We start from the raw sequence: 22,730 nt of genomic DNA, 5'->3' as shown, positions 1-22,730 counted from the left end.
GCATCGTAAATGTACTCGTGCAGCATTGTACAATGCATGATAAAAAAAAGAATTGCCTAGTTTCACTTTGGACCACCCTTAAATCAATTTTTATTTACTTTAGACTGGGTAACTTTACCATTTTTTTCATTTTTTCAGTTTGGACCACCCCAATCAACTTCTTCAACGCTCATCACCAAATCAGTTTCGGTGCAATGGTGAACTTCCTCGTTTATATGCAACTCATATCTTTACCAGAACAAAGGATACACATGAATAATTAAGAGAATTGGGTGCTCCAAACAAAAAAAATAGCAAAGTTACCCAATCCAAAGTGAAAAGATTAGTTTTAGGATGATCCAAAGTGAAACTTTGATAATAAAAGATGACCCAAACTGCAATTTACTAAAAATATATATATATATACAGCCATACAAACCATCTAACAAACACAGAAGCACATAAACAAAAAAAAATCATCCCATCAAGTGACAAAGTAGTCAGGCTGCACATTGAGATCTATGTTTACCCTGAACTTTATACTAATCTATTTTTCCCTCTCATTTTTACAGCAGGTGGGAAACAAACAGATTACACGAAAAATACCCAAGTTAAAACGAAACATGAACTGATAGCCAGTTACAAACTCCTACCAAGTGCCAAGATCACTGAGCATTTGAGCAGAAGTGCAGGCGAAACAACGATACCGAACGCAGCGTCAAGATCATTTCCTTTTCTTTCCCATTCTCGTTTTCACCTCCCCGGTTCATCCTGCCCATTGCTGCCGTGCAGAGGCGGCAGGGAGAAGACGCTCACCGTCGAGCTCCCGCTCCGGATCTCTCTCAGCGCCCTGAGCGCCGCCGTGACGGTGCTCTTCATGTCCGTGCTCCTCTCATCCTCGGCCTCGGCCTCTCCCGGGACGGCTCCACCGTTGGCCGAGGAGGAGGAGCTGGGCTTTGAACCCTTCTCCTCCCCTTCGCTGTCATCTTTCCCATCTTCGCTCGCTACCGAGTGTTCGTTCGTCGGCATGAGCTGGTCCAGCATCTCCTCGCATTCCTTCACGAGCTTGTAGAGGAGGTCGGTGGTGAAGAAGGGTTGCTGCAGCACCTTCTGGACGAAGGGGAGACGGATCATGGAGCCGGTTCTCTTGTCGTACTTCTTGAGGATTTTAACCAATCCTGCACAAGAGGAACATGTGTAACATAAGCCTTTGCACCAAAAGGGAATTTTTATATGTAGAAGCATATCCAGAAATAAGAGTACAAAACAGAAATAACAGCAAGCATATCAAGCTAGAAATGCCGGTAATTTAAGCCAAAAATCTGCGGAATATTATAACATTGTTATAGGCATCATCAGATGTAAAAGTTATAGAAAGTGTAATATTATACTCCCTCCGGTCACAATTTTCTGTCGTTTCCAACAGCTAAAAAGAAATAGGTGCAAGTCATTTCAACGGCATGAAGCGATAAATATTTCCTTCCTTAGGGAGTGCAAGTATGTTTCTCACAACAAAATGACGAATCCAAGATCCCACAAAGGAAAAGACATTTTTTATTGGTCCCTCCCATTAAAAATATGCTAGAACAAGTTTATACATTTTATAGTAATAGAAAAACATCTAACTACAAAAAGTAGAGTGCCATGGCCCACGTGGTCCTATAAAAGTCAGCGAGTTTTCAACTCCAAGATTTCTTTATGGAAAACATGTCTTATCTAACATAGTTTAGTGGGCACCACACTTATTTTTATCAGCACGCACGCTTGATGTCCCATAAAATGATATTAAACAATTGACTGGCCCCTTTTCAGGAAACTTGACCTTTCTGAAAAGGACAGGCGGCACCCACCATGGGTCCACGTGTCCTGGTTTTTTACTGGTGTTTCTATCCTACTCCGATTTTATGGACTATATGGATTCAGTCTGAAAAGTTAGAATTCGTTTAACCGTTTAGACGAATTATATGGGTTCCAAATTGTACTACTGACTCACAAAACTTATCAGCTTCACCTATTCACACATCCTGACAAAAAAAATCACACAAAAAAATGCTGCGTCGTGACAAAAACCACACAAATGCAGGCCCCAACAGCTTCAATTCCCATGTGTCCTAAGAACTACAGTAGAAAAAAAAAAGAAAGTAAAACTAGCCATGTTTATATCATGTGAAGTGCCATTTCACGAATACAGTACGCGATAGCACCTGGCATGGATAGTACAAAAACTCTGAAAATTATATAAACTGCTGCAAATTTCAGTGAGAAAAATTCAGAGTGTGGGCGGCTCACCGGTGTAGTTGAGCGCGCTGTAATTCTCGAGCAGCACCATCTCGCCGTGGAGATCGACGATCTCCTTCCTCACGCGCATCACCTCCTCCGCCGATGCCATCTTCCTCTCCCGGAGCTCCTGCGCGCGCCCCGTCGTCGGAACCAATCAGGAACAGCGACGAACGCGAAGCGCGAAGGGGAACACGGAGGAATTCGAATTTTTACCTTCTGCTTGATGACGTACTCCTCCTCCTTCTCGAGGAAGAAGAAGTTGAACTTGTCGAGCTCGGCGTCGAGGAGGCCGACGAACCCGGCCTGCTCCAGCGTCATCCCGCCCGCCGCCGCCGCCGTCACCGTCACCGCCGTCGCGCCACCGACGCGACGCCGCTTGCTCGCCCTCTCCCCGGCGGCGCCGCCGGAGATGAGGTTGAGGCGCTTCTTGAGGTCCTTGTAGGAGAGGAAGTTGTCGCGCCACTCCGGCTGCATCTCCACGATCTGGCTGCTCAGGCTCTTGCCGAACTTCATCGATCTCTCCAAAAGATTCACACACGAAAACCGGAAATTGGGATCGAATTGTGTGGGATCGAGGGGGAAATGGAAATTGCAGGGGGGGTGGAGGAGAGGTGGAGGAGATGATGGCGATAAATAGTGGGGAGAAGGAGGAGGAAGAGGAATATTCGTGACGGGGATATCTCGCGGCGTGGCGCACTGCCGCTTTCCCCGACGAATTCGTCCGGGTTGGAAGTTTTTTTTTGAGGGGTTGCGATGGGAAATGGTAGGTGCAACGAAGAGGCTTTTTTTTTCGGAAATACTCCCTCCCCGTTTTTTTAATAGATGACGCCGTTGATTTTTTCTCATATGTTTGAACATCTATCTTATTTAAAAAATTTATACAAATATAAAAGATATAAATCACACTTAAAATACTATAAGTGATAAAACAACTCATAACAAAATAAATTATTATTACGTAAATTTTTTGAATAAGACGAATGGTCAAACATATAAGAAAAAGTCAACAGCGTTATCTATTAAAAAACGGAGGTAGTACTATATATATCATTCGACAGAAATTGTTTAGTTTACACTAAAATTAGAAGTTTGATTGAAATTGGAACGATGTGACGGAAAAGTTGGAAGTTTGTGCGTAGGAAAGTTTTGATGTGATGAAAATATTGAAAGTTTAAAGAAAAAGTTGGGAACTAAACCAGGCCTTACATATTTTGGACCATTGGATCTATGTCAAGATTCGTGCATCGACTTCTTCTCCTCTAACTCTGAGAAGGATTTTTTTTACCCGACATTTATATCCAATCGAATATATGCTGTTTTTTTAAAATTGGTAGATGATAAATGAATGATGGATAATGGACGATTCAGATAATTATTCGACGGCATGTATGAAAAGAATTAAATGTTATAAAGTTGAAAACTATTTTTTTAAAGGAAAATGTTACAAGTAAACGGTGATCAACAAAGTTGTCGGAGAAATTATTTTGATGAGCTTGAGAAGTGTGGCCATGATAATCCATCGTCCATCGAGTCATCCGAACAGACCCTCACGTAACGTGATAAACATTTCGCTTATAAATATAAAGTCATCACAAATGTATATAGCAAAAATGATCCATATAGATGAGAACCCACATAAAGAGACTTTAACTATAGAGCATTAGGAGATGAGAGAGAAATAGAGATAGATAGTACTCCCTCCGTTTCAAAATGTTTGATACCATTGACTTTTTAGCACATGTTTGACCGTTCGTCTTATTCAAAAACTTTTGTGAGATATGTAAAATTATATGCCTACATAAAAATATATTTAACAATGAATCAAATGATAGAAAAAGAATTAATAATTACTTAAATTTTTTTGAATAAGACGAGCGGTCAAACATGTGATAAAAAGGTCAACGGCGTCAAACATTTCGAAATGGAGGGAGTATTATTTATTCCTTATGGGTAGTCCATATGCTTATGGATACCTTTTTTTTATTTTCTCTATGGACTAGTTGCACAATGATAATAGGTAGCTGAATAGAATATAATATTGCTTTGCTTCACATTGTGGATGCCCTTCTTTTTAACAAGTAATACAGCCATCGATGTTTGAGATATGGTAGCAAGTAATACTGTAATAATCGGGGGTAACCTGCACATAAGATTTATAATAACTTTTGTTGTTTTTACTTATAGTGGAGTGGAGCAAATTATGATCATATACTTGGAATTGGAATTGGAATTGAAATAGATGTGGCCAAAACTAGTAGGAAGCCAAATACTCCTAAGTTGCTAAATCCAATTAATTCCCTCAAAGATCCATTAGTTAGATCCTGATCCACGAGTTTAGTTATTTCCTCCTAATCTGTCAAATTACCCTTCTTTTTAACAACTGGTTAATTTAGCTAATTAACACAGGAACGAAGCATAAACGGTTATGCCCATCCAACAAAACTAGCTGCGTATCTAGCTGTAAGTTTTGTCCAAATTATCAACTGCAAATTGCAGTGGCAACAAGAAATACTCCCTTTTTTTTATTGTGGCGAGACGTTGAATTTTTCCCATCGAATATTCTACTCTTTAGAATAAGCATATACTAGTAATTTATTAATCAAAGATTAATTAAATTCTGACGAGATATCGCACAACTAATCGAAGTGGTATCTTCTCCTTCTCGTGCATCGGCGTTGACGATCACAACGATTTCGATTGGTCACTCGATGTAGGTGGACCACGAAAATTTTAAATATTAACTTTTCTTCTATATATAGGTTCGTAATTAAATTAATCAGATGCTATTCTGGTTAATCAAGCAAGCTCCTGACATAAAAAAAAATCCAGCAATTTGCCGTGTCACCATGGATGTCACTCGTCTCACATAATCCAATCAACGTGCTTCTGTACATTGACTTTCTCTAACAAATTTGAAAATATTATACAAGCTAGCTATCCAGTACAAGAACGACACGGCCGTATTAATTCATTATGAATTAATTTTTTTTCCCGCGAAGGGGTAATTATTATTTTTTTAACCGTTGTCAGACTGTCAGTACAATAATTTAAAGGTGGAAAAAAAACGGAACCACATGTTATTATACTCTATGAGAAGTGAGACGATTCGATTAGTAATTAGCTGCGTTAATCCAACGGGAGAGATCAGATAACTACTGATGCCAAAAATGCTACAGTAGTTAGTACAGTAGTAAGCTCGATGTGAGGCTAATCTGGCGATTTTTCCCTCGTACACAAAAAAAAACAATAAAAAAAACTTGGGCACATCGTACGGCGCCGATGATTCGGAGCATATTCCTTGGTGCGTTTTCCGGGTGGAGGAATATCCAGCCGGATATCCCGCTCGCTTCTTCCGATGAATCCAATCCAAACGAATTCCAAAAAAAAGAAGAGAAGAAAATAAAAATCAACGAAGCATCTGCGCTTCTCCTGCCGGTGGATATCCCGTCGAAGCCATGGCCCACGCGACGCCGGCGTGGATGACGGCGACGCGAGGGTGGGGCTGGGCCCACACGTCAGCCAGACGCGGCGGGCTGACGCCGTGAGTGGGCCCAGCCGGGTCAACCGGCCCGGCCACACGTTGACTGGATCGTGTGCTCTTGTATGCTGGAACAGTGATGTGACATGTGAGGTGAGGGGGCTGAATAAATTATGGGCCCTATAAAGAGATTCCTTAAACGAAGGTGTTTTGAAGTGTGTTTTCTCGCGAGTTCTCGTGTGTGTGCGACGATCTATAGTCACTCGAGTGAGACTGGGTTATGATAATGTTTTCTGTTGTCCCGTAGTGTGGGTCGTGGCGAAAAGTGCACTGAGATTGATATTGGTCAAGTCTATGTGGTCCACACGAAAACATATTATATTATTGTCACGTGATGGGTCAGCGGTGATATCCGGTCACTTAGGATAATAGATTCTAATACGAGAATCCTACAATATCGTGGTACTATTTTAATATAGGTTTTGTCTAACGGCGGAGCTTAATAGAGAGGTCAACGTAACTGCTGTCTTCACGGTGTTTTGAAACTTACACCCTCTGTCCCATTAAAAAACGAACTTCTGGCTACGAATCGGTACGTAAGTTAGATATCGGAAGATCAAGGACATCAAAATATCTTTTATTATCAAATTAATCCTTTTCGGTTAAGGTGTTTCATCGCTATGCCTCATGGATTGCTCATGTTTTAAATATTGCATATCATTACACCAATAAAAATTAATCTTTATTAGTTGCATGCAACACATTGAATGAAGCACATTTACTCTTTGCACAAATAAACAAAGAGACACTTGTTAGATGTTGATCATTTTGAGAAGATCTCATAATCCTCAGGGGATAATCAAAATGAGATAGATGGAGTAATTGATATGATATATTCCAACCTCGCAATACTATGAAGTTTGAAGCAAGAGGAAAAGCTTGGAGCTTAGGGTGTGTTTAGTTTACGCCAAAATTAAAAGTTTGGTTGAAATTGGAACGATGTGACGGAAAAGTTGAAAGTTTATGTGTGTAGAAAAGTTTTGATATGATAAAAAAATGAAAGTTTGAAGAAAAAATTTGAAACTAAACTCGGCCTTAGATTTACAGTCTTCGTTTTGTTCGAGACTAGGAATATGCACTCGTGTTACTTTGGTTGCGTACATGTCTACTTATAAATATGAAGGTCGGATTTCCGTTCATTATTAAAAACCACACACATTACTTATCAAAATGTTTCTTATGCTTGAATTATAGACCTTTGACCATTCTGACAAGCCAAGTAGCCCTACAACAAGCTGGTTTGAACTATGGAACACAGGCATAACAAAATTCAAAACAGCTACTAAATCAAATCTCAAGTTTGCATAAAGAAGACAAAAGGAGAGGCAAAATTGGTCATATAGTATCAAAAGTTCACGTTTTTTATTTTATAGCACCGAAAGATACCGGTTCACCCCGTTTCATTTTTAACATTTTCATCAATTTTCGATCATTTTCCGTCTGCCTTAATCGCTATTGATTTAAGATATGACGTTTTGCCAAAGGAGAAAAAAGAAGTAGGGAGAAACAAAATAAACACTCAGCATGCTGCATGCATGCAGTCCATTTGGCAGCCTGTCAGTCACAGATGGATAGAAAAGATCAAATCAGATTGATTGTTGGCTTGGTTTTCTCAGCCTCTGGGAGCAATCAGCGCAGAGCTTTTCGATCCGTGAAGCAAGCGACCGCCCACAGCTGAGCTGCTGATGAATCAGCTGAACCTTAGCTATGATAAAACCGGAAAAATACTCCTTGCATATTGTCATGGGGATATATGATGAATGCTGAATGGTAACTGTCCGGAATCATCCCCTCTAGCTGAAACCAAAGAGTCGCCTTTCGTAACCAATCGCTTGTGTGATCTACAGACTCCAGCGTGGAATTGTAGACTTTTAAGCCTTGCTTGGAGAAGCTTACACCTTCAAAAATTTCCAGCTCTTCTAAACGGGTCGAAGAATTTGTTTAGGGAGTTCAAAGTTTTGAGAAACAGCTGGTTGGTAATTAGTTTTTAATTATTTAAAAAACTAGATTTTTCAATTTCTGGTTTCTAGCTAATTTTCTAGATTATACAGCTATAGTTTGTCAGAATTTAGATAAAAAGCTAGGCTGTTTAGAAGAGCTTATGATTATGGAAGAAACCGTAGCAGCTAGAAACTCCTCAAACATGCCATAAATTCTAACTTAGATTTTGAGAATCAATATACCTATAAAATAAAAAAACTAAAAGCCATAAATCGAGATATTTAGCTTTTTCATACTCTTACCAACTGGCGATGTACGTATCGACTGCTTCTGAGAATCTCAGCGCAAAACAACCAAAAGCTAGAAGTGGAGAGACGTCTTCTCGCAAAACAACCAAAAGCTAGAAGTCTCTAAATTCTAATCAGTTAACTACTCACTAAACTGCTGCTTGTTAGAGTCTTCAGCTCTAAGCCTCTAAATAGAGCTTATAATGGTGAAAAGTTGTAGGGTTAGCTTCAGTAGGCTGTACTTCATCCATTCCAAAATATAAGGCACAACCACTTTTCTCTCATGTCTCATACTCTCTCCATCTACTTTTGATAGTCATATTTCATCTTGTCACACAGACCAAGGATAAATAATTCTACTTATCATTCATTTAAACATGCTACTCCCTCCATCTACTTTTAATAGTCATATTTTATCTTGGCACGATGACCAAGGATAAGTAGTTTTACTTATCATCCATTTAAACAAGCTACTAGTTATTTCTCGTAAACAAGCAATTCATTAATATTTACATTTCTCGATGCCCATGTAGCCAATCTTGTGTGGAAGAATGGAGAGTCACACATTAAATCCGAGAAAGTCATTAAGAGGAAAGGTGGTTGGATTGAAATATACCTGTAAAAAGTAATTTTTTTAGATTTGAAAATATGTCTATCAAAAATAGATGGAGGGAGTACTAGTCATTCATCGTAAACAAGCGATTCATTAATATTTACATTTCTCGATGCCCATGTAGCCAATCTTGTGTGGAAGAATGAAGAGTCATGCATTAAATCCGAGAAAGTCATTAAGATGATAGGTTGTTGAATTGAAATATGCCTACCAAAAATAAATTTTTCAGATTTAGAAATATGACTATCAAAAGTAAATGGAGGGAGTAATATAAAGCGTACATGCATGCATACATTAACTATCATCTCTTGGTCTTATAAAATTGATTTGTTTTAAATCTTATACCATCAAACCTCCCAATCACATTGCTTGCATGCATCAATATGATTCAACTAAGAAGATGATTAAATATTTTCTTGGTCTTTGTGTTTTGAATGGTTATGCCTTATATTTTGGGATGAATGGAGTATTTGCATCTCTGGTTACATGCTTATCTGCTCATTGAATCTTTCTTGGATTTACTCTAGAAATATGCACGCGTGGTAAATCTTTCTTGTTTTTTATTATTAACAAAGACTCCCTATGACATCTTATATATGATTTATAGAGCCTGTTTGGTAGAGCTCTAACTTCTAAATTTAGCTTCAGGAGTTGGGTCTGGAGTAGAGTTATAGAGCTGCCTAAACCTAGCTCTACCTCTTTAGTTTATTTTGTGAGAGAGCTTCATCTAGCTCCGCTTCCATTTTAGGTGGAACTAAAACTGTTTGTCTGAGCTGAAGCTATAGCTATGCCAAACATGCCCATATTAAGTAAAACAAAAAGTAACATAGAAAAGAGCATGGTAAAAAAGCAAATTGTGCCTTCTTGTTCACCGCATCCATCGATTCTACATCCCCGCCGATTGCTATCGATGGAAGAGAGGAAAAATAAAGAATTAAAGTACAATCTGGACGAACCTCAAAGACAAAGAATCCGATTAAAAAAAAAACAGAAAGCAAAGTTGAAAAACAAAAAAGAGAATAGGAACTAGCCTAGGCATAATTCCCAATTAGGCCTTCTTTGGCAGGCCGACCAATAGACTGGAGGGCGGGTATACAGGCCCATTTTTTGAAAAAGAAAGCCCATTTTATTCGGCCCGGAAGTAATTTTCCAGCCCAAACTCGCAAAATCTCACCACATGTCCTAGCTGGGCCTTCTAATGGGTCTCTCGCCGACCCGCCGCCACCGCCATCGCCGGCGGCTCGTGGTCGTCCGTAGGCGTGCTACGGCGCAAGGTTATTACTACCTTCATGGACGCCGTTGTCTTTTTTCCAACGTTTGACCATTCGTCTTATTAAAAAAAATTATGTAATTATCATTTATTTTAATGTGACTTGATTCATCATCAAATATTCTTTAAGCATGACATAAGTATTTTTATATTTACATAAAAATTTTGAATAAAGCGAATAGTCAAACATTGATCGAAAAATCAACGACGTCATACATTAAAATACGGAGGGAGTACAAGGTAAGCTCGCGGGTGCATGCTACTTGTTGCTTCTCACGAGCAAAATTGTTATTATTATTATTATTATTATTATTATTATTATTATTATTATTATTATTATTATTATTATTATTATTATTATTATATGTTTTTAGCCGATTCTATCTAACTATATATTAGCTGAAATCAGTATTCGAATATTAACATATCATGAGATTATCAGTAGTAGTTAAGTAGAACGTGTCAACAGGTGATATCCGTAGACCGGATATAGAGGGTATTGGGGTACGTTGGTACAAGGATCTACGTAGTACGACATCAAGCAAACAAAAGACAAGAATTATACTGGTTCAGGCCCCTTGATAGGTAATAACCCTAATCCAGTTGATGTGGGATTATATGGTAGAAAACACAGGTTACAAAGGGAACAAGGGAACTTGTCGGATCCGGCGAGATTGTAGTCAAGTTGTTTCAACTAGCTCTCGATGACTTGGCTCCTCGTAGGCTCCGGCTTCGTAGGCTGTGTAGGTTGTGTTGGCTCTGAGATTCGATGCCCTAAACCCTCCCCGGGGGGTCCCTTTTATATCGCAGATCTGGAGGTCTCCACGTAGAAGTCGGAGGTATCAGACCCTATACGATACGCCAACGACCCAGTTCTGTCCGAGTAGGATTCTTCCCGTCTGTAGATTCCGTGAAATGTTTCCTTAGAATATATAGGAAATATCCGCATGAGCGTGGGTATGCCATATCGATATGTAACGTATATCGAAGGGTAAAGGGTATACCCAACCCGTAACCCTGACAGAACGGTCCAATCATACTGTTTAGATATGGACAACTCATCTTTAATTGTGCTGCAGAAAAATAAAATACTTAAAAATTTTCATATTATATCATCGTTTATTTAACGACAGCTAACTTTACATTTTTATTTCAATTCGAACTACCCCCATTCTATACATCTTTAAGTCCAATGACTTCACCGCCGCTCCACCTCCAAGTCCAGCAAGTCCAGTGACTTTGCCACAAACTTCGCACACTATCTCTCTCTCCCCTTTTTCTCTCTCTCTCTCCCCTTTTTCTTTTTCCCTCCAATAGTTGGGGAACCACCAGATCCAGTAAAAAGGAGCCTAGATCTAGCGTGTTCGCTCTCCATCGTGTCGGTTCCTGCCTCTTCGAGTTCCTGCAAGCCCGACATCTTTGGCCTCAACGACGATCATGACAATAGCATATATAACGAACGAGGAGGAGAAGGCAAATATTGATGGCTAGAGGATATGACTGTGCATACGAAGGCGGAGATGAGGAACGATGGTGGCTCATGGATAAAGAGCGATAGTGATGGTGTGTGGAGCGGTAGCTAATGGTTGCCGGTGGTTTTGTTTACCGTCGATACAATTCCTAACCGAGCTTGTATTTTTTTAACGTGTGGGCCAACAATCATTGTAAAGATTAGATAACGTAAGCTAGTTTTAAAGTGAAAAATTTAAGATAAAACGGTGGAGTATCTTCCCCTTCCTTCCCTCGGCGTAAAAGAAAGAGAAATCTCCCGTCTCGTCGTCTCCTCCGCTCCTTGCGCGCCAAGACGAGTTGCGCGCGGCTGAACAGGGGAGGGGCGCCGATCTCCATCCGGCGAGCAGAGCAGGGGAGGGGAGGGGATCCTGGTGAGCATCCATCCACATCCTCTTTCTGATTCATCTCTCTCCCATCGGGACTACTTTTGTCTGGAATTTGCTTTGCGTAAACCCTAGCTTCTCTTATAGATTTGGAAGAAGCTCTTCTCTTAATTTCAGAACCTTAACCTTAATACAAGTAACAGTTTGTTTGTTCCCCCAAAAAGTTTGGGGGTTCAACTGAAACCCCAATGTCCCAAGTTGGATCCGCCCCTGATAAACATCCAGTGCGCAAACTCGCTTTTACTAGTTTCTGATGAAAATAAATGAAATGCTGGTTATGATGCATGCACAGCCTTGCCAAGGTTCAACTTTAAGGTGTCTCAGCTGAAATTTTTTTCTTTTCTTCTGTGCAGTTTTGTGGATTTATCTTCCAACATCAATAGAATGGAGCAAGAAGAGAATCATTCAGCTGATCACTTGTCTGCTCAACCTGGTAATGGCAACGAATTGGAAGGTACTTGGGCTGTACTATTCTTCAATTCGTACAGATGTAAAAACCGCACAAATTGAGTATGCATTGTTCATGCACAAATAATGAAATAAATAGCAGAAAAAAACGTGACAAAGGATTTTCTTTACAGAAAATGCATTTCATGAACCTCGAGAAACTTTAGAAGGAAATAGGCAAGTTTGTTTTCAACGAAATGTCTCAGGAATTAGTTCAAGAAATCCAATCACAAAAGCTCATGTTCTATGCCTACTGTTCTTTTCTTCTTCCTTTTGCTTTATTGGCTGATGGCCATATTGTTTATCCATTTATGTACTTCTATTGTTCTTTATTCTTACAAACAAAATGCCATCCTCTGCAAAACATGCCCCGTCATTTCTAAGAACAAAAATTAACCATACATATTCTAATATTGTCCAAATCAAATGAATGTGTTCTTTTTTCAGTTTGTTATATGCGTGACAATTCAGTCCTCTTGGACCTTTCCATGCTAAATTTGAGCTAATACTTTGAGGGCCAATTGAAAAAATGCAGTCACAACCACTGCCATCTTTTGAAAGAGTAAATGTTTCATGCTGGCTGAATGTGTCACATGCACCTCCTTTGTGTTATAAGAACTGCAGATCTTCTGTCTGTTCCTTGTATTTCAATCAGTGAACTGATATATTTTCTTCCTTATTACAGAATCATCTGTAAAGGAAAGGTGTTTTGAGCAGAGAGAAGCCCTTGTTGGGGAGCCTCGCTGTGTTATTTGTGGCCGATATGGTGAATACATATGTGATCAGACTGACGATGACATATGTAGTGTTGAATGCAAGACAATTCTTCTTTCCAAACTTTCTGCTGAAACAAGGCCAGTAGTAAAAGCAGCAAAGCGTGTAAATCTTCCTGTTGGCGACGAGAGCTTCTGTATTAGGGACGAAAATTTTCCTAAAATACCAAGTATGCACGATGGTCAGATTGCTTCACTGAGAAGCAAACTTGATATTTGTGTCAAGGGTGAGGATGTTCCAGATCCAATCATGTGTTTTTCTTCCTCTGGTCTCCCTGAGAAGCTTGTGCTCAATCTTGAGGCTGCGGGATATGTAATGCCTACTCCAGTGCAAATGCAAGTCATCCCTTCATCAATATGTAATAGAAGCTTACTTGTCTCTGCTGATACTGGTTCAGGGAAAACAGCTTCTTTTCTTGTTCCCATAATTGCACATTGTTCACACGTGCGATCAGAGAGATGCACAGACAAGCAAGGGCCATTAGCTATAGTCCTTGCTCCAACTAGAGAGCTATGTCTGCAGGTGGAAGAACAAGCAAAAGTGCTTGGAAAGGGTTTACCTTTTAAGACTGCTCTAGTTGTTGGTGGAGATCCCTTGGCTCAGCAAATCTACAGGATTGAAAATGGCATCGAGTTGATTGTTGGCACCCCTGGGAGGCTAATTGATCTACTCATGAAGCACAATGTTGATCTTAACAAAGTTGATGTATTCGTTTTGGATGAGGTGGACTGCTTGCTAGAGAGGGGATTCAGAGATCAGGTCATGCAAATCTTCCAAGCACTTTCGCATCCCCAGGTTATGATGTTTTCGGCAACTGTAAATTCAGAAGTTGAGAAGATGTCAAACTCACTGGCTAAGAATGCGATACATATTTCTTGTGGAAATCCAAGCAGACCAAACAAATCAGTTAAACAAGTGGTCATTTGGGTGGAGTCTAAGCAGAAGAAGCAGAAAATTTTTGAGATAATGACAAGTAAACAGCACTTTAAACCTCCCGCTGTTGTTTTTGTGAGTTCTAGAATTGGCGCTGATCTGTTGTCCGAAGCAATTACTGTTGCTACTGGATTGAAGGTGGTTTCTATTCATGGTGATAAGACAATGAATGAGAGAAGAGAAAGCTTGAGAAGGTTTCTCACAGGAGAAGTGTCTGTTGTTGTTTGTACTGGGGTATTGGGACGTGGAATGGATCTCCTGAAAGTTCGTCAGGTGATATTATTTGACATGCCAAATTCCATTGATGAATATGTTCACCAAGTTGGAAGAGCATCTCGAATGGGTGTGGAGGGTATGGCTATTGTCTTTGTTAATGAGGAGGACAGGAATCTTTTCAGAGAGCTTGTTCAGATTCTGAAGACTGCAGGTGCTCCAATTCCCAGGGAACTTGCAAATTCAAAATACACAACCGGTATACCCCTTGGTGGTGGTAAGAAGAGAAAGCTGAAGTCTAGGTGACATTCTTGACCAGGGTAAATATCAGAGTGGCGGTCAATCTTTCTTAAGGATGGAAAAATTGTATGCCTACCTGGAATGTTAGCTATGTTTTTATCTTCATGGGAATGCAAATGCATCTTATCATCTCTGGTGGATAAGTTGGATATGTCTAGAATTCAATCTTGTCAAATTTCCAGGCTTTTCCTGAGCCAACACGATTTCTCAGGGCAAGTACATGAAGTCATGAAATCAGCGTACGTGGCAAATGTAAAAGAATCTATGGCACATGTAAATGTCAGCAAATTGTAAGTTAAAAAGGCTCTGTCCAATGGATTTGCTTGCATATCCTTTGATTGCACTGTTCATTCTTACATTATGGCTTTCAGGCTCTGGTTCACGTATTTTACTTTCTATGCTTTCATTTGAATCATTTTTTACTGGGTCATTTGCCAAGTTAAATGCTACATTTGCACAGATGTCTTCACCTACTAAATAAAGAGTTCTCCAGCATTCTATGTAATTTTTTCTGCTGGGGTTTTAACTGCTTTTATGAGTAGTTTAGCCACCCTCCAAATAATCTCTAGTAGCAAATTTAATGTCAAACGCCAATTAACTTTGGTGTCGTCTTCCTCATATACTCGCAGAATACTATCTCCCATAAATTCTTCTGCCGCCAAACTCAGCTAGACAAATGTCCAGTAGGGTTGAAAATGAAGTCTTAATATTTAAGGTCCTGGAGCAACAATGGGAAGTGAGTGCATTTGATAACTTGAATGAAGGAAGACTCCACTGAATTGGAAAAATTATTGAAAGCTCCTTAAGTATTGATTATTCTGTTCAGGTTCAATATTACTTGTGTTCAATAATTCAATTCCAAAGAGAAGTATGGGCAATAAATATCTCATTATATAGATAAATCAAGCATCAATAAACAATTTAATTGCACATATAATTAGCAAAGTTTGAACAATACCAGAAGTCTGGGGCCACATTATTATACTACTGAACCCTATTGAATGAGGCAGGTTGGATCCTAGACTTTAGTGGTAGTGGTACTCATACCAAAGGTATAGATTAGGTTGATAAGCTGTCTGGAGCTTGTTGCTGACCAAAGAATGCTGTGTTAAATATGGCAGTTTAACTTGCTGGATAGGGATGAGCGCAGGCTGATCCATGATATTTTAGTTCATTTAGTTGAACTAGAGTGGGTCAAGGAGGACTTGTGGGTCGGCTCGTGCCTATCGTAATGTTGGATAGGTGATTAATCTAGCTAGACTTTTTTTCACATTTGATTCAAACCCTTGTGGAAAATTTCCAGTTTTTTAAAAATATTATTTGCTGTTTGCTTCTTGCATATTTGATGTATGCGTGGGGAGCATGTTGTGATTGTTATAAGCGCAAGCATGCTACCCATATGAAAAGCAACATATCACATGCAACTATCATGTAGGGCACTTAGGATTAATCATGGAATTATCCCTTGTGAGCTGCACAATTGTGGGAGAACAGCACAAGTCTAGATGGCTTACTCCTCTCCAACTTCAATGTAAAATTTCAGAAACCCTGCCCACAGCCTTACTAAGTTGTGAAGATCTGTCTCCCCCTCCTCAACCCACATTCACACAGAACATCCTCCCCCAAATCATGTGGCAGGCTAAGGTTTGAGTCTGGCAAGGTGGCACTAGCAACAGATCTAGTGAAGCTGACACTGGTGGTATTGTCACTCAACTCGCCTGGTTTGCCCTGGCAGGAAAGGTAGCATGATGTGCAGATATGGAGATGGAGTTTTGACGCTTGCTCTGCCTGTGGCGATCAAGCATTGTTGAGGACACACTGAGCATGGGACATGAGGTCCTAGTAAGCTGTGTTGATGGTGGCTAACTCTCTGATGTTGGTAATCCTAGATTTTGGGCTGTGGAAACCCTATATCAATCTCAATATACTGACAAGAGGCGGAGAATTAGAGAGGACAACATTGGCCATGGCCACCCCTGCATTTAGACTAAGTAGCAGCACGAAGGATCATGTATTGATTTGCTATGTATAGCCCCCCGTTGAATCGGCTGAAATTTTGCCATTGGAGCTGATGGTTGCCACAGCCCATCTTTGTATGCACCACTACCACATGGTTTGCACCTGCCTAACTTCATCTGACCACCACCCTGCAGCCTCCACCCTTCTCCCTGCTAATCACTCTGATTACTACTTAACCTGTCATGAGAATCCACAGTTCCACACTGCTGTCATCTATCTATGCCACAGTTGTGCTGCATTGACAACATTGGCTTGGTTGCAGGCTTTGCATAGCTTTCTCTTTGCTCCTTTACACCAAGTTCATGATTTGGGGAGCCTGGTCTGATGGGTTGTGGTCTTGTGGACTTGGGAACTGCTGTCAGGTGCTTTTTTTTCTAATTTACCAAGGCTGTGCACAGTATTTCTTTTAATATGATTCTTTACAGCCATTACAACTTATAACATATTCTGTCAATTAATTCAATACCTGCTGGTGCTGCAAACTGTATTCTAGCATACTTCAACTAGAACATGATTTATTTTAAATGTGATTTGATTTGTCAGCTTATTTGAATCTTTTCAGGTAGATCCATTATATAACTATTATCACTGCTACAGAGCAAGTAACTTAACACTGTATGCTTTACTATCTTAATTAAGATGATATCACTGATTGATTTGAATAGGATTGAAGCAAAGGATGGAGTTAATGTTGGGGACCAGAAGTCCATAACAGCTATTAGGCGAGACAAATTTATTGCATCCTTTCGCAATATGGAAGTTCATTGACCAGCTAATGTGGTACCAGAAAAAATATTGACCGCAGATTAGTGGAAAATTTTGGGTGTTCATCTCACTTCTAAATCTTGATGCTAGAATTATGCATAGACAATACACTGCTAGTCAGAGCATAGAACAATGACTTAGAAATAAGGCAAATAATGTTACCTGCACTGGCTGAAGAAATAGGTTTACAAATTTTGGTTGTTGCAACAAATATGTCTGAGATTTGAAACAGTGGCAGTAATTATAGAAGCTTTTGAAAATTATCAATGCATAAATAACTGCCTACCGAATGAAATGAGGTCATCAAACAGAACCGGTATAAAACATGGATTTATGATTAAGGGTAAATGGGAGAGCACAAGAGTCAGTCAGACACAAGTTAAAAAGTTTCCATTTGGTATAGAGAGGTGATGATAAAAAAGGAGCAACCTAAGTAATATAAGAAACCAAATTCAATAAGTTTGCTATATTTCATAGACATATAGGTCTTTACTCAAATTCTATTTTGTCATGTTATGTACAATGAATGTAATGCCATTTGTTCACTAGTACTTGTTGTGAAGCAGCTATGGTTGGCAGCTAGTTTCCTTCTATGTTTATTATTTCTGTTTTTTTTATACAGTCGTACATTAGGCTTGATCAACTAACTGAATTGGGCCCTTATGCATTGACTGCATGCCTTGCACCAACCTGTAGGCAACATATCCTATGCACACAGGCCCTCACGTGTACACACGTGCACACCAACTAAAAAATATCACCAAAAAATCTAGAAAAAATCATACACATACTTTCAATTGTATTACACCTAGGGTTAAAATCTTAACGTCAAATTCATTATATTTTAGCCGTAACAAAAAAAACAAAAAATCTGACAGTTTTAAGGTTGCAATTTTGTCAGAATTTTATCTTTTTTTTATTCTCTATGTAGAATGAATTTGAAGATGCGACTTTGCACATAGATGTAATACTATTGAAAGTACATGTATGAATTTTCCTAGAATTTTTTGTGATAATTTTTAGTTGGTGTACACGGTGTGTACACGCGAGGGCCTGTGTGTATAGGATATGCTCCCCCAACCTGTAAACCTCAATTACAGTGCTGATACTTGTTTCTTTTGTCGTTCATATGTGTTCTTGCTCTGAAGCTTGGAAAGAAAAGAAATGTAGGGGACCTTGCTCTTCATTACTCATTGTCTATCTTTATACTTATCGTTTGCTGTTTCAATATCTATACGTATGTAGTATATATGAACTTTTCTTTTACTTGCTAGTGTTTGAGTTAGAATCCCAACTGAAAATCCCAGACCATTAATATTAAGGTTCACCCGTTTCAGTATTTTCTTGTAGTTGCCAATGATTGCCGAATGGCTCTTAACTACCAAAGTACTGAATGGGGATGATAACCACTAACCAGTATGTAATCTAGTTTCACTGACTCAGCTTCTTAGATGTCTGTCTTTTTAGCACATAAATGACATGAGCTTGAGGCCTTGAGCTGCCCTTTTCTTTTGGTCTATGTCATAATTATCATTTCAAGGCTAATACCAGATGCTCCTTGTCTGAAGGCAAATGTTTCGATTATCTTGATGGCAGCCTAACATGGATATCATTCATGTTGCATTTCCTTATTGAATGAGGGGAAATACAACTTAAAGGCCTTTGAGGTGTTTGCTGTACACCTGTACTCAAATAATCTGTTGATGGTCCATGCATTTAGTCCATAGTTCACACCCTTAGTTTAGCATTTGATGGTTACATGATGTTGGTCATGTTATTATATATCAACACATGGACACAAGATTGGCATAAAGAAGTATCGGAAAAGAAATCTTTCCTCATTTCTGTTATGGTAATGCAGAATGGTACATTGTCATTCAGAATGTGTTGCCCTTGATATGCATATGGAATGGTATCACCAGAGACCCAAGCATCGAATATAGATGACTTACTTTTAGCAAACTAATTTGCATCTAATTGTCCTCACTGAATTTCATTCATTTATCTAAGTTCATAGAGCCTAGAAAGGCTAGAATTACTCATTTACTGGTTGATAAAAAGTGACATGCTAGTTGAGACAATGGAAGGACTGTGTGTTCATTTATATCACTTTAGCTGCTTTTATTTTGTCTTATTTGCTTTATAATTGTATTTTCTCACAATAAATGCATATATAGCTGGCATAAATACACAAAAGCAATTGGTGTTTTCTTCTCATATATATTTTGTTATATAAAAAAGTCCATGGTCCTTTTGAATCATTATGTCGTTTAAAGCGGGTCTTTTTCACAAATATCACCTTCATCATATTCTTGAGATTTGTTGACAGAGTCCAACATTGGCATCTGAACAAAAGATGGACACTAACACAGAATAACAATCTATTTATTTCCTTTATGAGAAACTATATAACTGACATTGATGTGTAACAAAGTATGTTGATGGAGACTGCGTATATATAGCTTTTCATAAACACATATAGCTACACATAGTTGCAAACTTATATGTCTTGTTACTTGTCTGAAGTAATAGATATTTTCTATTGTACTGAAGTAATCTGAACTGCCTGTGTACCAGCAGGAAATTCTGGAACCATGGTCTAGAGTGGTGACTTCGTTATGCCGTCGTTTCATCCAAGCCTTTCAGATGACAAAGCTACCCTCTCCCTCTCCATGTGAGGGTGAAGCTGGACTGCTCCTGCTCAGCAACTCCTCGATCATTTGCAGCGCAATCTTTTCCTCATCATCCATTGTCACTTGCGAAGCTGTTGCTGTTGATGTGGGCTGAGCTGCAGGTTCAGTTGGTTCTACCTCTTTGTTGAGCTCCACCGTCATCACCCAGTTGGAGTCAGCACGGGCCCCTGCGCGCTTTTGCCACACGCCAATGTGGGACTTCTCGGGGTCGAGGCGGAGGCAGGTTAAGGACGGAGATGGCGCCTTGCAGCACTTGCGGAGCTTAGCACTGAGAATCTGTGACAGGTTGCCCGCGGAGGAGTTCCTGCTACCGCCATTGCTACGGGCGTCCTGGTCTGCGGCCGTGGCGAGATCACCGGTGGAGTTCCTCTGCACGGGGAAGTTGGTCTTGGCGTTGCGGCCACTCATCAGCACAGCAGCCTCATCGTAGGCTCGCGCAGCCTCCTCGGCCGTCTCAAAGGTGCCCAGCCACACCCTCCTTTTACTGCATTAGTTGCAAACACCATATGCATTGAGACTTATTACTTATTAGATTAGAGTATTAGACACATCAAAACATAACATTATTAGCAGAAAATTAGAGGGATGTTGATAGAAGAGCTTACAGGAGGGGGTGTCTGATCTCAGAGACCCAGGAGCCCCAGTGCCGCTGCCTGACTCCACGAAACTTCTTCTTTGGCTGTACCATTTTTCCAGCAGTGGAGAGATTCTCTGCCCCCAGAAGGACAGGGGAGGCAGAGATGAGGCAATGAGCTGCTATTGCTAGGCGCCTCTGAACTGAACGGAGGAGGTGTGGGGGAGGAGGAAAGCACTTGTTTGAGTGAATATAAACTGCTGCGGCCTGTACTTGCGTCTACAGTGCCGCGTTAAATGTGGTGAGACGTATAGGTGGTCAAATAGTACGTATCAGAGATACAGAGATAGAAAGAGAGAATCAAAGAGATTGTGTTTGGCCTAGTTTTCACTGAACATCACCAAGGGCTGGGTTCACAAGCAGTAGCAACTAGCAGGTGTGTGCCAAGGGATAAAAGTAAGGCAGGACTGGAGATACTTCCCTCTATCCCAAAATAACTTCATTTTTTACCATCTTATTTGTCTCAAAATAACTTTTATCTTTTAAGTAAATCATTATATTGAATCTATGGAAGTGGGAGACAAATGCATTGGAGTTTGTTAAAGTGGGGTAAAATTGCATTGTGATTTGTTAAAATAGAGGACATTATGGTATTTTTGTCTTTGTATTGGTATGTACGGGATAGGTGAAAAATAAAGTTATTTCGGGACAGAGGTAGTAGAGGTGAAGAGAGAATTCAGGGGAGGGGCAACTGAAGGTGAAGGTGGTCCAGTCCACAAGGCCCGCAGTGGGGGCTGTCGGTGAACTGTGCGGGTATTAGCATAACCACCTTCTCTGCTAGGACATTGGTAATTAACACTCTCACCTACGCCCATGGTAGCCACATTAATTGTGGGGCAACCCCGGGTTGATTCACATTAGCACATTAGCTCCTAGAGCATTAGTATAAGCTAGGCTAGTTGTTCTGCAAAGCAATTGTGCATTTGTGTCAGATCAACTCCATGGCCATAATTCTTCCACAGCTATGGTGGGGTGTGGATATGGTCCAGTCATGAGCTTTGAGTGCCAGTGGATGCATGGACGTTGTTCTTAACTAGGCGTCTCATATGGCAAGACTTATGCTGCAAACTGCGTTTGGGAATATCTCGTGCTTTATTTGTGATGACGTGTTCAGTTTTCTCTCGTCTTATTGGGAAACTTTCTTCATATTTCAACACTCAAGTCTTGTTTTGCGCTATAGAACTGGAGTTTGAAATGTGTAAGAATGTGTTGCCTTTAGTGTGTGTGTGTGTGTGTGTGTAAATTTAGAGTTTTTTTGGTTAAGACTTGTAAAGTTTTTTTTTTCTTTTTCAAGTTTTCCGTTGTCATGAGCTTTTTGATCTGGGACTGCTTGGAGTTGGTTGGCATTTAAGCTTGTCTAAGGTAGCTCCATGTACACAGCCTGGTTATGATGATGGTGTGTGCTCACTGCTGAGTGTTGCTCGACGCTCTTAGCTGGTGAATCATTTATATTTTTTAATATTTTCTGACACGTTTATATTTCTTCATGATACAGTTAGAAGTAACTCCTTACTGGGTGCAGAACATGATAATATATTTTATTCAGAAGTAGCAGACATCAGGAAGATGAAGTAGGAGCAAAGAGTAACACTCTACTCTTTGTGCCTATAATCTTTCATTGATCAAATAACTGAATTCTTGTGCTTCGTATAGTCTGCAAGTTCACCTTTTTGTGGCTATCCCAACATATTTGTTACCTTTTCTGTTTGGCAGCTACATGTTGTTTCACGCATCTTGTTTGCCATTGAAGTATTTGTGTAACGTATAAACTGTAATAAGTTTGAGGTGTGGTCTGTTTCTTTTTTTGCTCTCTTCGCACATTTGAGGAATTATGCTCTCTGTATGCATGTCACTCCTTTATGTAAGTCCGAAAATTCTAGTATGTAATTTGTAATGGACATGATCCAGCCTGGATTCTGTATTTCTACGGATATGAGGTGTTCCTGACTATGACCTTTGATCTATTTACAGGCTTGCAGTCCCATTTCATGGCAAGAGTACTTCGTACACCGTATCAACATTGAAGTATCTGAACAGTCTGCCTGCAATAATTGGCGGCTCGTCATATTTCACTAATCAACTGTCCTTTGCTGCTACAGATGTGTTCTGTAAAAGTGATTCAGATTGATGGAAGTTCGTTGCCCCTGTC

General features: G+C 39.8%; 3 protein-coding genes across 7 annotated transcripts; 1 reads left to right on the top strand and 2 right to left on the bottom strand.

Annotated features, from left to right (window-relative positions):
* Window positions 1-365: 365 nt before the first annotated feature.
* On the bottom strand, window positions 366-2,850 carry LOC4328654 (SPX domain-containing protein 2-like). The gene is made up of 3 exons (NM_001409393.1): window positions 2,473-2,850; window positions 2,269-2,386; window positions 366-1,157 (listed from the first exon to the last, which is right to left on the bottom strand). The coding sequence occupies exons 1-3, from the start codon at window positions 2,770-2,772 to the stop codon at window positions 733-735; spliced, it is 843 nt and encodes a 280-aa protein (NP_001396322.1). The 5' UTR covers window positions 2,773-2,850; the 3' UTR covers window positions 366-732.
* Window positions 2,851-11,653: 8,803 nt separating this feature from the next.
* On the top strand, window positions 11,654-20,006 carry LOC4328652 (DEAD-box ATP-dependent RNA helicase 41-like). 5 transcript variants are annotated; one of them, XR_010738992.1, is made up of 5 exons: window positions 11,654-11,791; window positions 12,157-12,257; window positions 12,936-14,760; window positions 16,752-16,851; window positions 17,155-17,946. XR_010738992.1 is itself a non-coding variant. In NM_001409392.1 (3 exons), exons 2-3 carry the CDS (start codon window positions 12,188-12,190, stop codon window positions 14,474-14,476), a joined length of 1,611 nt encoding a protein of 536 aa, NP_001396321.1. In that variant the 5' UTR covers window positions 11,654-11,791; window positions 12,157-12,187; the 3' UTR covers window positions 14,477-14,826. The 5 variants fall into 5 exon arrangements, 1 of the variants encoding a protein (NP_001396321.1); XR_010738991.1 differs by lacking the exons at window positions 16,752-16,851; window positions 17,155-17,946 and adding an exon at window positions 19,835-20,006; XR_001543850.3 differs by lacking the exons at window positions 16,752-16,851; window positions 17,155-17,946 and adding an exon at window positions 19,832-20,006.
* Window positions 19,719-20,873, bottom strand: LOC4328653 (ethylene-responsive transcription factor WIN1). Its single transcript, NM_001409391.1, has 2 exons — window positions 20,553-20,873; window positions 19,719-20,431 (listed from the first exon to the last, which is right to left on the bottom strand). The coding sequence occupies exons 1-2, from the start codon at window positions 20,633-20,635 to the stop codon at window positions 19,897-19,899; spliced, it is 618 nt and encodes a 205-aa protein (NP_001396320.1). The 5' UTR covers window positions 20,636-20,873; the 3' UTR covers window positions 19,719-19,896.
* Window positions 20,874-22,730: the final 1,857 nt, after the last annotated feature.

Source organism: Oryza sativa, chromosome 2 (assembly GCF_034140825.1).
Source record: "Oryza sativa Japonica Group chromosome 2, ASM3414082v1".
NCBI classification, from domain to species: Eukaryota; Viridiplantae; Streptophyta; class Magnoliopsida; order Poales; family Poaceae; genus Oryza; species Oryza sativa.
This window is presented reverse-complemented; position numbering and strand designations above follow the sequence as displayed.